At 40.7% G+C, this 16,534-nt stretch overlaps 1 protein-coding gene across 5 annotated transcripts in view; it reads right to left on the bottom strand.

Annotated features, from left to right (window-relative positions):
- Positions 1-1,048: 1,048 nt before the first annotated feature.
- ATXN7L1 (ataxin 7 like 1) overlaps positions 1,049-16,534 on the bottom strand; it is a 118,305-nt gene continuing 102,819 nt past the window's right edge. For 4 of the 5 annotated variants that reach the window (XM_083182987.1, XM_083182991.1, XM_083182989.1 and 1 more), the window contains 4 exons: positions 12,621-12,742; positions 10,487-11,417; positions 6,431-6,505; positions 1,049-5,089 (listed from right to left, as the gene is read on the bottom strand). In XM_083182987.1, the coding sequence (XP_083039113.1) occupies positions 5,048-5,089; positions 6,431-6,505; positions 10,487-11,417; positions 12,621-12,742 (1,170 nt within the window). In that variant the 3' untranslated portion in view covers positions 1,049-5,047. The remainder of the gene's footprint in view (positions 5,090-6,430; positions 6,506-10,486; positions 11,418-12,620; positions 12,743-16,534) is intronic. The other variant, XM_083182988.1, reaches the window with a different exon arrangement.

The raw sequence follows: 16,534 nt of genomic DNA, 5'->3' as shown, positions 1-16,534 counted from the left end.
AATTGGTTTCCATTTTTCTTTTTCTTTTTAAATCTGTGCATACAAGTTATTTCTCAGGAGATTAGTAGGTTACAATTATGGTAATATTCTAATTTCTTCGCCAAATCTACAGACAGTGGACTTTACCAAAGGACCCTGGAGATTAGTCAGCAATATCAGAACAAATAATTATATTTCCATCCGATTATTTAAGTATCATTATAGCATAACATGCCCACTTTAAAGTACAGCAACAGTGCCATGACAGAATACTTCAGTTCCCTGGGCAGTTGTCCCCCCAGCACACTCATTGAGGTGTATTCTATGCCGTGGTGAGGGGGGTTTGTACAGCGAGGATGGCTTCTTTTAGGCGGGGAAAATCCACTGCATTTTGTGGAGAGCCCGCCATTTTAATGGGCACACTTGCCATTTCCACATTGATGAAAAGACCCAGTGAGGTGGAAATGACGAGTCTAGGGGAGGCAGTTGAATACACCGACGGTGAGCAATCGGGTACTTGTGTACTTTCACGGCTCCCATCGCATGCCATATGTAGTGGCATGCGATGCGAAGCGATTTTCACTTGTTTTTATGCATTTTTTATAAAATTGCATGCGTTGCGATGTCATTTTTCACAGAAATTATGGACATGAGTTGACATCATGTAAAATGCACCCCAAATGTCATTTTTCACACTGTACCACCCCCACTATCAACGCCAACCCAAAGCGAGGGGCGGCGGTATGCGTCCTACGACCTTTTCATAGCCCCACTATCCACGTCGGCGTGGAGTTGAGAATAGAAAGTGTGGCGAGCGCAGCGAGCCCCGCGAGGGGACGCAGATACCTTCTCAGGTATCCGTGTCCCCTCGCGGGCTTCACAGGTATCCGTGTCCGCTCACCACGCTTCGGGCTCGCCACACTTTCTATTCTCAACTCCACGCCGACGTGGATAGTGGGGGTATGAAAAGGTCGTAGGACGCGTACCGCTGCGCTCGTCACGCTTCGAGGTTGGCTTTGATAGTGGGGGTGGTACAGTGCGAAAAATGACATTTGGGGTGCATTTTACATGATTTCAACTCATGTCCATAATTTCTGTGAAAAATGACATCGCATCGCATCAGATCAGATCGCATGCGATCTAATGCGATGCGAGTTTTCCCTGTACGATGCACATCGTGGGAGCCGTGAAAGTACACAAGTACCAGCAATCGTTACTGCTCGCCATCAGAGCACTGAATGCCGCATAGTGTTTGTGCTGCAAAGAGAAGTCTGTAAGTAGGAAGCTGTGTGCATTCCATATATGCATTTGTCACCTCTCATAGACCCAACAGGTGTCGCACTATCACATTGTGGGGTAGATTTATGAAGCAGTGATAAGGGAGGAGAAGTGATAAAGAGCCTGGTACTTTATCACTGGCCAATCAGCTTCTGACTCTTAAATTACAGGCTGGGTTTAAATAGGAGCTGATTGGCTGGTGATAAATTACCAGGCACTGTATCACTTCTCCTCCCTTATCACTGCTTCATAAATCTACCCCTCAGTTCTGATGCTGTATCTAATGAGTCTTTGGAAACAGAGTTGAGCATTCAATTCATTTTTTTCCCTTAAGCATTAATCTCCCCCTGATGCAGGTTATGTGCCTCTTCGTATATTTACCTTTCAAATCTGCTCATTGCAAAACGGAATAATAAAAAAATGTGCTTCTACAAAATTATATGGTGGTGTCAACTAAAATAAAAACCACAAAAGTAATTTAATTCCCTTTCAAATCAAATGTAAAACAAACCCAAGCAAAATCTCTGTAGTCAGGAAAACTAACCTTGTTTGGATGTCTCTGCAGACAACTGATATTACAAGGCACAGTGTCCTATATTAGTAAAGTTACCAAACTACTCACTGAAAAGACATTCCAGAAGTGCGCATTTCAATTGCCTCAGAATGGCAATGGCCACAAAGTTCATGAGAATCCGTACTCCAATCCTGTTAGTGTCCACAGTGGGGTGCTCCACCTAAAGTAACACATAAAGTGTGCCAAAAGTGGTTTTTAATACATCATCAAAGTGATTGACTTACTACTTTGGTGATGTATTTAAAACCACATTTGCCCATTTATTGAAGCTTGGAGAGTGCGCTCTAGTCAGATCTTGTTTGGTCTGGACTTGAATTCCTACACACACACACACACACACACACACACACGCATATATATCTTTATTGTCTGTGTTAACTGAAGCTTGGCGAAAGTGTATTTGAGGCATATTAGACGAGAGCATCAGACTTGATCTGCGGTCTCCTGACTCACCCTTCTGACGCCGATATCAGATGCTAACATATGTATATATTTTCCATGTTTTCGGAAGAAATGGGTACTTGAAAGAAAGGAATGTAAAGCAGCAAAGGAAGAGGCAAGATTTTCAAATTAAATCCTCAGTTTTTGAACCCCAGAAAGTGGGAAAACAATAAATAAATACGTAAACGACCATAAGTAAGATCCTTACAATCTTTAAAAAAATGTGCAAAAATAACCAAGATATGTACAGATTATTTTCATCTTTAGAAATATACAACACAATTCATATTTAAAAAAAAAAATATAAACATTGCTTTGACTTTTCTAATTTTCATTACTCAATCTCAGTCAATTTTCTCAGCAAAACATAAATTATTATAAAATTAACACTTAATAACAAAAAAAGTCCTAAGTATCCATAATGTTTTTCCCCTGAACAATCTTAGCATGGATTCATAATTGCTTTAATCCATTACAGGTTCTGTATGGAGCAGTATAGGAAAAACAAGCAGACATCCATTTCTGTACTTTGATGTAAAAGAAGCCAACATAGTAAGTGCACTTTTAACACTGTAGAGACAAAGTGTTTGGTATGACTGAAGTTCAGGAAACTCTCAGAAATCCCCTCTGACACTAGATGAAACCGATTGTACTGTAAAACAGGGCATTTCATATGAAAAAAAAAAAACTGACCTTGTACTTAACATTCCCATTACATCTGGCAGTGAAATGGTTGATTTTAATAACAGATCAAATTTCGCTAGTACTTCGTTATCTGCTGACGAAACCGCCAAATTGCACAGATTTGCATCTTATGTGCTTTAATTTGCAACAAGTACATTTTATTAAATAAAACACCTAATGTATGATCATTGGTCCTGTAGCCCAACAGGAAATTACAATCCATCTCATAACACTGCAGCAACTTTCTAAGCTCATGCTCAGACCCCTTCTGGGTTCAGTGGTATAAAAAAAAAAGGATAGGGACAATGCTGCTATGCCACGCAGCACAATTACTTACATTGCACTAAGATTTAAATAAAGTCTTATAGCTACATGGGAAATAAAGTTAGACAATAGCTGGACTGTCAAGAGTTGGCCAAACAAACCGATCCAGTGGATCCAGCTGAAAATAAGCTCACAATAACAGAGCAATAAGAAGTACAGCTTCACTACTGTAGTGAGTGCAGTTAAGTAAAGGATGCACATCACATTTCCAAAGCAAGAACATTGCAACTGTGTCCCGCTCTGCATTTATATGCATCCGTTTGATTTTTAACAATATTAGAAAAATCGCAATTATCCAACTCATGATATTTATTGTATTGGTTAAAGTGTGCAAAACCAGATTTCTAGATAAATTGCATCATCCAAGAAGGAGTCAGAGGTGGCACTATTTAGCCTCCTACTGCAGATAGCATTTCCATAAGTATCTTTCGCTTTTTAGTTATATCTCCAGCTATATAAATATAAATATATATGTATGTACAGTAATGTACACAAGAGAGATTGTATCTTTTTTTTAATTAGTCAGCAGCTACTATGTTTTCTCTGTATATTTTTTTCTCTCAATAGATTGGCTTTGGAGAAACTGAAGTACTAATATCGCGTCCCTAATGACCAGCATCATTAACTCATTTTCTTTATTAGGGCTGGAGGACCAAGACCTACATTGTAACACACAAGGTGGTAACTCCAGTGTAGTCACCAGATGCAGTAGTGTCCCCTTACAGATCAGTCACTGAGGTAATGTAACAAAGACCCTCTTAGCAAACTGCAGCACAATGAGTGTGTGTGTGTGTGTGTGTGTGGGGGGGGGGGGGGGGGGAGCTGCCACCACTGAACTGGGATTCAACTGAAACCAGCCATCTACTTGGGAGATGCTCTGCAAGTGAATGTTCCACTTCTCTTATATGCAGTTATTTATAGGAGGCCTCCAGTTATACAACTCCCCAGGAATATCATATTGTTGCATGATACAAAAGTGATCATTACGTTATTATTTGAGTTGTTCCTTATTTCTTGCTTTCATTGACAAATGAGATTCCAAACTGGGAACAAAAATAATACAGGACATTTAACATGTAAACTTGATGTGGCAGCATACTGTAGCTACACAAAATAATAGGAACACTTCATAAAGGACACAATTACTCCCAGCCTCGTACAGTGCATCACAAACTAAAGCAGAACATTTGTACGCAGTACATCTCCCATCACAAACAGTGGCTACCGCACACCACTAGGTGTTCTGGTGTCACAGTTGGTTGTATCCACTCTCTTATTACCCTCTAATAAAAATTAATGATTGTATGCATTATTTTTTCACAACTGTTATCTGGATTCATCTCAAATGATTTCACCCGAGAGCCGTATTTCCTCTGCTGCCTTCTTCATTCATATAACAAAATATCGTAGTAGAGATGGAGGGAAAATTAAATAAGGAGTACAGGCATCGCTGATGTGAATCAGAAGGGTTGGGCTTGATGATCCTTCTTGCAAAAAAAAAAGAAAAAAGAAAAAAAGGTTTCTAAGTAGATTTTGCTTTTCTCCTAGAATACCTTTGAGATCAAGAAGAATTATTTCTACAGGAGAAAAGCAATACACCAACATAAATGGCAAAAGCAAAAACACCCAGTTTGGTTCTGTAAACTTTAGACTAACAGGTCTCCTTCACTTCATAATGAAAGGCGACATTGTCCCTGCCTGCTGCAAATGAAGTGCTTGAGTAGGGATGCTGAGATCTCCAAATAATCGGCTGATTATCTCCCAGTGTCATGGAAGTGTTCTTATCCTGCCAGTGCGGTTTGTAGTCTTCTTAAAAACAAAGAAACATGGATTGTTACAAGCATGTAAAACCAGGATTTTAGTTCAGTAAAATATCATTTTTAATGAAATTTCTAATAAAAATAAAAACAACAACACAGCTGCAACAAACAATTGAAATAGAAAATATAACAAGGTGCTAAAATTAACTGCAGCCATAAAAAAAAGACTCTGGGCTGCACAAAACTCTAAAAATATCATAAAAAGCTTCAAACAATTCCCACAACACACATTCAAGTAACTGGCAATAAAGGATGGGTTTTCCTTAGAGCATCATATTGAAAATCCCTTCAAAACTTGATGGCATAGTTCACACCTTTGCAGTCATCAGTGTACTATGTATGCTATGTGAATTACTCATTATACAACGGAACTAAGTCGCATCCAAGGGAAAAAATATGACAGCACTGTGAAATGCCACTACTAACCGCTCAGATCAAAGATTTTGCATAGTGTCATTTAAAAAGAAAAAGCACCTTCCTCAACACTTTTGCATAGTGTCATTTAAAAAAAAAAAAGTACCTTCCTCAAACCTTGAACCTGCCTCCAGTGTCTGGTTTCAGCTAGAAAACCATGGGCCTAATTCAGTAACAAAGGAAGATTAAAAAAAAAAAAAAAAAACACTGACAATTTTCAGCAATCTGCACATGCACTTACACCCCATTGCATGTGCGTGAATCTTTACACTGCTGTTGTGAAATATACACACCCAACCCACAATCGAACCGCCACTCGGCTTTACATCTCATTAGTGTTGAGATCGCAAAATCGCGTCAAGGGTCAGGACCCAGCATACGGGTGTGAGCGTGGGGACTTTTATTACCTAGTGTGTAACATCTGAGCTCTATACTGCTGCATATTTTTTGTTTTTTTCTTATTCAAGTGACCGACACTTAACTCTGAAAAGACAATGGGGTATATTCAATGCCAAACAGGCGATCTATGACAGGGAACAGTGCCTATTGCAAGCCGTCATAGCCCGCCCTCAGTATTCAACCCACCCCCTGCACTCGCTGTTTCCATGTTGCTGTTTATAAAAAGCAAGGTGGAAACGGCCGCCAGCGAGGGGTTTAAATGGCGAGGATGGCTTGTTTTCAGAGATCCTCGCATTAACTGTTGGTAGCTCTCGAGGACTGGAGTTGGCTACCCCTGGTCTAGGGCAACTATTATACTGTATTTTTAAAGTCACAACATTCCTCAACAAACTAGCCAGGAATGGCAGAATAATGATGGCCTTTAAATTAAGGTAGTGTCTCGATATCAAATTGTATTTGCATAAAACGGTTAGCCTGAAAATACAGGAGATTTATTTCCATGCTGAAGTGTACTTACTTGCTTGTTGTGTGCAGGATTTGATGTACATGAAGGAGCAGATTGTGACAAAGCTATGCTGCTACTTTTCCCCATCTGGTAAGGACACAAAAGGAAGTTACTGTAGGAAGTTTGTAGCCCCGATAAAAGCCACAACACAGTCAATGCTACATAATTCCCTGGCAATCTGTGCCCATACTTGCACACTTTTTACAAACAGTAGTTTGAGGCAGAATGTTGCCAATGCTGCCATATCTCTATCTTTAAACACAGTGACAGTCAGATTGCAGGTGATGCTACACTTAGGACAATGCCCTGGAATACAGTATGAGCAGTAGATACAAAGATAATACTGCAAACAATATTTGGTGACAGAACCAAGACAAAGCTAATTTGTTCCGGTTCTGGTGCCTCAGGCAGGAGTGTGAGCACCCAAAAACACCACCATAGCCACTACATCATGTTTTATAGTTGAAAGAAAATGTCCTGCAAGCGGCAATCATTTACACTTCAAAATCTAACTGGTTTTGCAGTGTAAATGATTGCCGCTTTAAAAAAACTGGAGATTTCTTACCAAATCTCTCACTTTCTGAATCTCTCACCCTATTAAATCTCACCCTGTGTGTTTGGGTGTGTGTGTGTATGCAGCCCTTACAACAATAAATACACAAATACCAGGTTAGCAGGAAAATCTCAAATTCACAGCTGAGCCAAGAAGCACCAACACTCTGGCTAGCTGCTGACACTCATAAAAACCCCATAAAACATGTCTGCACTGGGTGACACAGTAACACATGACACTACAGCCAATTAGCTGTTGACAGAAGGTAATGTGTCAATGCCCACAAGAATTTTTACATAGTTACATAGTAGGTAAGGCTGAAAAAAGACTTGCGTCCATTTAGTTCAACCTGGTATAGATATCCATTGCTGATTTGGTAGGTTCTGATATTTTACAGACAAATTATATTTCTTATTTGTACCCATGGATGTTTTTCTCCAGTAAATGTTTGTCCAACTTTGCCTTGAATGCATTTAATGAGCCAGCCGTTACCACCTCTCTGGGAAGAGAGTTCCAGAGTTTGACTGTTCTGACCGTAAAGAAATTCTTTCTACTAGCTGAATGAAATCTTTTTTCTTCTAATCTATACTCATGCCCTCGTGTCCTAGATTCCTTTCTAGTAGAAAAGAGGGTGTGTGACAGTTCCTTATATTGGCCCTTGATATACTTGTACATGTTGAGCATGTCCCCCCTTAAACGTCTCTTTTCTAATGTAAATAGTCCCAAATTGCTTAATATCTCCCCGTAGCTTAAATTCTCCATTCCCCTAATAAGCTTTGTTGCTCGCCTTTGGACTTTTTCTAATTCTATGATGTCCTTTTTATAGTGTGGGGCCCAGAACTGCACTCCGTACTCGAGGTGAGGTCTCACCAATGCTTTATACAGTGGCATAATTACCCTTGAGTCCCTAGTTTCCATTCCCCTCTTAATACATGCCAGAATTTTGTTGGCCTTTTTTGTAGCTACATTACAATGGGCACTACATCCTAGTTTGCTGTCTATTTGGACTCCTAGATCCTTTTCAAGTATGGAATTACCCAGTTCCTCTCCGCTAAGGTTGTAACTTGCACACTGGTTGTGTCTCCCAAGGTGCATAACCTTACATTTATTTACGTTGAACCCCATCTTCCATTTTTTTGCCCACTCATCTAGAATTGCAAGATCATTTTGAAGCATGGTGACATCTTCTGATGATTTGATGACTTTGCTAAGTTTTGTATCGTTCGCAAAAGATGGATACATTGCTGAGTAACCCTATCCCAATATCGTTAATAAAAATATGAAACAAAATGGGCCCCAAAACCGAACCCTGGGGCACTCCACTTAGTACCGGTATCATATCTGATACGGCCCCATTCACAACCACTCTTTGTTCTCTATTACATAGCCAATTTCCTACCCATCTGCAGATATTTTCACCCAATCCTAGGTTCTCCATTTTAATAATCAATCTCTTGTGTGGGACAGTATCAAATGCTTTAGCGAAATCTAGGAAAATCACATCTACAGCATTTCCATTATCGAGGTTTTTGCTAACCTCTTCATAGAACACTAGTAGATTAGTTTGGCATGAACGATTTTTCACGAACCCATGTTGGTTAGTACGGAGTAGAAGGTGATGATCTAAATATTCCTGTATACCATCCCTTAAAAATCCTTCAAATAGTTTACCCACAATTGATGTTAAACTAACGGGTCTGTAATTAGCGGGATCTTCCTTTTTTGAATATTGACACTACCTCTGCTATTCTCCAATCTTTTGGTACTATACCTGACGATAGTGACTTGCTAAAGATATAATGTAGGGGGGTAGCTAGTTCATCCCTTAATTCCATTAATACCCTCGGATGAATCCCATCTGTCCCCTGGTGATTTATTTGTTTTGAGTTTGCTTAGCCTCAGTATTATTTCCTTGTTTGTAAACTGTGGGGGTGATTCTGGTTGGTTTGCAAAAGCAAACTTTTTTAATGGACACTTGGTTTGCTTCTGCAAACCAACCAAAATCACCCCTAAAACACAAACTCCTCCCATTTAATCCCTCATTCTTGAAATTGATCACTCAGAACATCTCACTGTAGTAAGCTAAAAACATTCATATAAAAAAAAAAAAAAACACCATATAGTTTAAAATGATAATTTTGTTTTCTGCACTAAATTTCAAGAACAAGGGATTACACGACGATACAGCTCGTCTCCTGTATCCGTAGATTGGTTATCCAAAATATGCAAAAAACCATGGGTTTTATTCCCCCCGCCCTTTTTTCATACTTACCAAGTCCCCCATGTCCACGGCAACCTTCAGGATCTTCTCCAGTGGTCCCAGGAGTGCATTGCGCGAGTGCGCCGGTGACGTCACCAGCTCGCCCGCGAACTCGCGCAATGCACTCTAGGGACCGCTAAATAGGATCTTGAAGGCCTCTGTGGATGCCGGGGGACACTGTGGATGTCGTGGGACCATTGGGGTACCATCAGGTGACCACATAAGTATTAAAAAACAAAATGATTCCAAAACCCGTAAATATCCCTTAACCAAAATTCTGATGGTCCCCAACATTTCGGATAAGGGATACTCGACCTGTATGCAGAATTGTGTATTGCCTGCAATATTTCAACCAATGTGAATTACCATGAATAAAAAGAACTATAGCAAAAACCTAAAAAGGCAGCAGTATGCCAGAGTCACATATAACTTTTTGTTCGCATAAACAATCCTTATACATAAAAAAAAAAGTGGATTTGATAAAGGAGAGTACAATAGTGTAATACTGATTATTTTCTATTTTATGCATCCCTATACTAATTTTTAATTAAAAAGTGTTAATAATGAAGTTAATAAGAACTCCCCCCCCCCCCCCCCCCCCCCCGCTAGATTGACAGTCTACAAACAAATCCTGGCTCATTTGTTGCTTATAGGAAATCATCACCCTAATATTTTAAATAGAACATCACAGTTTGAAACATTTTGGGGGATATCCTATTACCCCCAAGTAACCGGTTCGCTAGGGGCTATTGGCAGGTGAAGTAAAATATCTTCCAATTGGCCATGCAGTGTGACCTACCAAAATATATCAAATACAACCTGAGGGAACGCGCAATGCCTGATATGCAGGATATGTTGTTCCGATTTCACTGAGAACTACATATCATCCAGATATTGGCCAGGTTGTTCACCCACCCTTAGTCCAATAAAGATCTAGTGCCATAAATCAGTATTGTATACCACTGCTTTAACGGTTACTAGGTACATTGTAAGTTACTAAATTATGCCGAATTCAGGTGCAAAAAAAACTTCAGGCTAGTTTTTTTTTTGAATATTTGCTCGTAGAGATTTGATCCATGCATTGATTTTAATGTTTTCTTTTTTTTTTCGCATAAAGAAATAGTATTTTTTATGTGCCACAAATTATACACATATAGTAAACGGATTAGAAAAACTCATACTTACACAGTAGATACACAATACTAACCATCTACAAGTAAGAATAACATTGCAGAGAACCAATCAAGAAACTTACCTGCCGTGACAAGGAACTATTTGGGGGATCTGGCACAGAAGATATAAGGTTGGTGGTGCTCTTTTTGTGAACACTGTTCATACCAGGCATTTTTGTGATTTTACAGGCCTTACTGCTTGCACTAGAGTTTTTACGCTTTTTTCCCTCTGATTTGTCAAAGGGAAGAGGCATCGAAGACACTGCATTGTGCACTGCCAGTGTGTGCTCCCCAGGATGGTGTACCAGGGAAGACACTGACAGGCTAGAGTCAATACTGCTAACAACCATGCTCATATGTTTTATAGAGTCCGTTGAGCTACCAGATAAAGAAGTCCTTACTGGCGGTTCCAGTTTGGCACTGATTGGGCTTGTTCCATTGTTTGCATTGTGCACAGTCACACTGTTATAGGAAGAAGTCGCCTGATAAGAGTTTATTGTCGCACTAGAATTCAAAATGCAGTTTTTCTTGTGGGACCCTGAAAACGTAGACGATGAGGACGTCTGTAAAGGTAAAGAGGAGGAGGTGGAAGAAGGCGTCTGAGGCTTTTTCTTTTTGTTACTTGAAGGCTCGTCGATCCGCGAAGACAGGTCTTTTGCTTTTGATGAGTTGCCGGTCTTGGTTTTCGGCAGCTTATGTGATGGCAAAGGGCTCGTGGTCGGCACAGGAGAAATGGCTGAAGGGGATTTGAAAGTAGAGTCCATGATATTCAGTGTGCTTGTGACATGGGGGAATGCAGTCGTGTGCGATGTGACTGAGTTCGTGTCAGATGATGAAACAAAAGATGCGTTTGACAATATATAAGAGGAGGTGGTTCTGGAGTTAGTGGGAGGGGAGGGGTGGTACACTGAATTGGGGCTGCTGAAAGGCTGCAGAACAGATGCAGGGAAAGGGCTGCTGCTATGTGCGGCTGCTGGAGAAGGCATCGGACTGTCTGCGGCTGGAGGAATTTTTCTTTTAGAGACAAAAATATATATCAGAAAATAACGCACACAGTCACTGAATAAATTCAAATATTATAATAAATCTATAGGAGATACACGATCAGTATGAGATTTTAAAATGACTGTATTCTGCATCTAGTTTTGTATATAGTACTGTGATATAAGCGATCACAACTAGTGTTTTTATTTTCATATTTTGTCTGACCGACCTGGATACAGTTAGATGGGTACTTGTTTCCTAGCAGGGCGCCCACTAAGCTATTTGCTTAGTGGGCTATTCTGTTTAGTGAAATCGCATCGCACTTCGCATGGCTTTTTGTGCCTTGCGATGCGATCTCAGTAGTTAATTTATTTCATTGCACCCTGAGTGAAATTGCATCGCACATCGTATGAGATGAGACGAGAGATATGATGCGATCTCAGTAGTTCATAGGGTAAAATGCCTAAAACACCACCACTCTCCACGTCACCCCGAAGCATGGCAAGTGCAGCCGAACGCGTCCTCTGACCTTTTCATAACCCCACTATCCACATCGGCGTGGAGTTGATTTCTATAGTGTGGTGAGCCACCGAGCCCAAGCATGGCGAGCCCCGTGAGGGTACGCGGATTACTTTACATGTATTCCGCGCCCCCTCGCGGGGTCCGCTGCGCTCGCCACACTATATAAAATCAACTCCACGCTGGCGTGGATAGTGGGGGTATGAAAAGGTCGGAGGACGCGTTTTCCGCTGCGCTCGCCGCGCTTCGGGGTGACGTGGAGAGTGGTGGTGTTTTAGGTGTTTTACCATATGAACTACTGAGATCGCATATCTCACATCTCATGCCACAAAAAAGGGCCATGCGATGCGATTTCACTCAGGGTGCAGTGAATAAATTAACTAAATTAACTACTGAGCATACGTAGGAAATCTAGGCGCCCTGCTAGGAAACAAGTACCGTTAGATGTATAGAAACTAAACCCCATATATCAAGACAAAATGCTTTATTAAAACAAGGAGTATCCGGTTAGATTAAAATGTTTTTACAAAAGGTGACAGAATACTGATTTGTTCTCTCTCTATGATTTGTAGCACTTGTTTCCCTGTGTTAAGTACACAACTGGTTTCAACTTATCATAAGTGCCTTATTTATAAGGAAAACACAAACTTGAGCCAAACAAGGAATGAATACTAATAAAGCACTGTTGGAATAATGCAAAAACTAATGACTTACTTCCACATCTGTGAATTCAAGTGTTTCTCCACCATGGAATTTAATGCAAAACGAAACCGATCCCACCGCCTATCGAACACGTAATACCCTCTTCCCATTAAACGACTTCCAAATGAGCAAAACTGTAAGTCAAATGCAACAATATATGTAAACAACTGTATAAACATATCTAGATCAGCTTGTTTATTTCTCCCTAATTGTTTGGGAGTATGTGTACAAAAAATTTCACGTGGCCTCTAGCCCCTCACCAATTATCACTCTTACTCGGGTATGCATAACTTGTAATATTCTTTGTGGAGAAATAATATTTTATATTTAAAGACATCGCTAAAGACCTATCTTTTCCACAATCTACCCAGAATCAATGGAGATGAACATTCCTACTAAGAAATGTTAACAATATTTACAGACCAGGTATTTACACTCTAAAATGGGAGAGGTTTTATCCAGAACCTCTTTTAATCCGGACAATTTTGATTTGTCCGGATTAAAGGAGTTTAGGGACCTCTTTTAATCCGGACAAAGCTAAATTGTAAATTGTCCAGATTAAAAGAGGTTGCTGAACTCTTTTAATCCGGAAACACTTTCTGCGCATGGGCGTAACACGCAATAGGCGCAAGTGTCAGTGATTACAGTTTCCGTGATAACAGATTACGATGCTTCCTGTGTCACCTGCAGTATTTGACACAGGAAGCATCGTGGCGTCTGAGGTCAAAGCAAGTACCGCACATCGGTGGAACACACAGCATGAGCAAGTGCCACTGGGTATAGCTACCAAGGATCCTGCAGGTGACACAGCAGGCAGCAGTGGGCTGATATGGCGTCCAAGATCCCAGAAAGTACCGCACATGGGCAGAAGACACAGTATAAACAAGTGCCACTGGGTACAGCTTCAAAGGACACTGCAGGTGACACAGAAGGCAGCAGTGGGGCTGATATGGCGTCCAAGGTCCCAGCGAGACTTTCATTCATACTGCACTTACTGTTAATGTTTGTTCAAAATATACCTGGTACCTGATACCTTATACAGCACTTAGTACACTGTAATAAACAGTTTTGCATACACTACTGTGTTCATTCATTCATTAATATTATGCTGTAGCATATATTTGACTATTGCTTTAGAAATGTACTGAAGGTGCAAAATTAGTAAAAACTAGAAATCCTTCGATAATCCGGCAAAATCGATAATCCGGCATGGCACTGGAACCAATGATGCGGGAAAATCGGTGGTGTACCTGTATACTGTATATATATATATATATATATATATATATATATATATATATTTTTTAACACAATTTATTGGATGAATCACAAAAAGATACAGACATGACCAGATACAAATTCAGTAAAGGGTATACAAATTGTTATTATTTAACACTGGTGTGATCCAAACATTTTATATAAAGAAATGAGTGAGAGAAGCCTCCCATGGCCAACTGCCAATAGGGGAGTCTTAAGGTGCCCATACACTAGTAAGATTTATCTTCAGATCTGGCTGGTTGGAACAAAAAGATGGTTATGGTTGAGTGACAGTTTGTCAGTTTTCCAGCATTTCCAAGCAAATGGTCAACTGTCATGTGCCCTCATCCATAACCATGGTTTTGTTCCAACCAGACAGATCTGCAGATAAATCTGCGTGTGTATGGCCACCTTTAGTGAGGTGGTTGAGGGAATTGAAAGAGCGAAAGAGAAAAAGGAGAGAGTGACAAGAGGAAATAAGTTGGGGAAAGAATAGCAGCGGGGGGGGGGGGGGGGGGGGGGATGGGCAGGGGAAGAGAGAGGGAGAGGAGTGACCACCCATTCTAAAAATCATATGGGGGGGGGGGGGGGGGGGTTTGAGAGGCTAGCCAGGGAGACCAAACTTTATGGCATGTTTTAAGGGAATGACGCATGATGGCCATCATGTATTCCATTTTATGCATATACCAGGTATGAGAAATGACTGCTTGTAGGGAGGCTGGGGATTGTTTTTTCCAGTCTACAGCTATTTGACAAGTCATGGCAGAAGCTATGTGGCGCAGTAGTTTGTTTTGGTGATGAGTGAGCGTGGAAGAAGTTGATGGAAGAAGAAAGTACCTAGGGTCAAGGGGAACGGCAATACCAAACAAGGTTGAGAGTATAGTTATTACTTCCTTCAAAATGTTAGCAATCTTCCACCACCAGATGTGCATAAAAGTTCCCTCCACGGCACAACCTCTCCAGCACCTATCTGAGGAATCAGGGAACACCTCTAGAACACCATTTAAAATGTATGCTCTCAACAGACGGTGCTGCCCTCTTCCTCCCTACAGTCATATTTAAAAACTTTATCTCCTCCCAGTCCTCAAACACCCAATTTTAACCTCACTCTTGATCCTGCACTCTCCTCTCTTAGAGCAATGGGTGGAGTCAGTAGCAAGCATTTACTGATGGGAAGAGGAAATAACTTATTGGGATTTATTGATGTTACCTGGGTGAGGAGGATAATCCCATACTTTTGACCACGATTATGTAAAAAAAAAATTATATATATATATATATATATAGATAGTGAGCTTTGTTCGGCACTCCGGATTACTGGATAATTACCACGGTGCCATCCACAGGATTAATATAGCAGGGTTTTCTTATACACATACATGTACAGGAAGGAGGCGGCACTCAATTGGATTTAGAAAAGTGCTTTTAAGTTTTTCAAGTAAGATGCATAATGATGACGACGTTTCAAGACATTTACAGTCTTTTCCTCAGGTCATTATATAATTGCAATAACAGTGCAATGTGCAAAAGCATAAACAGTGTCTTACCTTCTCTTGAGGCAATATATACGTATGTGCAGCGTGAGATAGTGATGCCGGCTTGTCAGGACTTCCGGGAGGCCGGTCTCTCAGGGACGCCCCCTGGGAGTAACCTCGAGTACGTCACCGCCCGCCAGGCATCACACTCTGTAAGTACAATGAGTGATGATAAATAACGTGCGGCATTACAAAATCACAAAAACAGTGTCAATCATAGTGAAGAGAACAAAACTTGTACGAGTGCTGGAAATAGAAATATAAACGAGTTAAAATGCTAGCGGGATCATTGCTCATATCGAGTGTATTACTGCCGCGCTGCGCTTCACAGACCCGCTGTGAGGCGTCAGTCTAACGGCGTTATAGGGATCTAGGTGTCGTCATGTGTACCATGTCGACTACCTAGAGTTACCTTATTATCAATTTATGTATGGATCCCCGCTGGCTAAGGAGGAGCTCCATGTGTCTGGAGGGGATTCAAGATGAATACTATGTTGCTAATGCAGATCCTGATGTATTTCTAGATACGTATTTTATAAAGATAGAATAAACGGGTAAATCCCACAAGATAATATTGTATCTGTGCATATGCAACATCTAAGAACTATTCTACAACCAATTGATTCACAGAAAAATGTTCCAAGTAAATTTATCATTTAGTCCATTAGGGACTAAGGTGTTTAAAGTGTGTATCCACTTAGATTCACACTGTGACAGTTTCTTTTGGCGGTCTCCACCACGAACAGGCTGTGGAACATGATCTATTACTTTACACCGCAGGCTTGCTAGAGAATGTCCTGCAAGTCGGAAATGTTTAGCGACAGGTTGCTCAATTCCTTTTAGGTCCTTGCCCTCAAGCGATGCCCGAATGGATGATCGATGTTGTGCCATTCTTGTCCGTAGATCGCGAGAAGTTTGGCCCACATATACTAATGCACACGGACATGTGATGGTATAAATTATGAACGTGGTGGTACAGGTCAACGTCTGTCTGATCTTGTACTTCTCACCGGAGTGAGGGTTCTTCACATATGTGCCAGGTTCCATGTAACTACAGGTAGTACATGTCGGACATTTCACACAACCGCGGTTTCGGATTGGTATAAATGTTTCTTTTTTGATGGGGGTCAAATT

This window comes from Crinia signifera, chromosome 4 (assembly GCF_055691185.1).
Source record: "Crinia signifera chromosome 4, ASM5569118v1, whole genome shotgun sequence".
Taxonomy (NCBI): domain Eukaryota; kingdom Metazoa; phylum Chordata; class Amphibia; order Anura; family Myobatrachidae; genus Crinia; species Crinia signifera.
The sequence above is the reverse complement of the archived record's forward strand: the minus strand, read 5'-3'. Positions and strand labels throughout refer to the sequence as shown.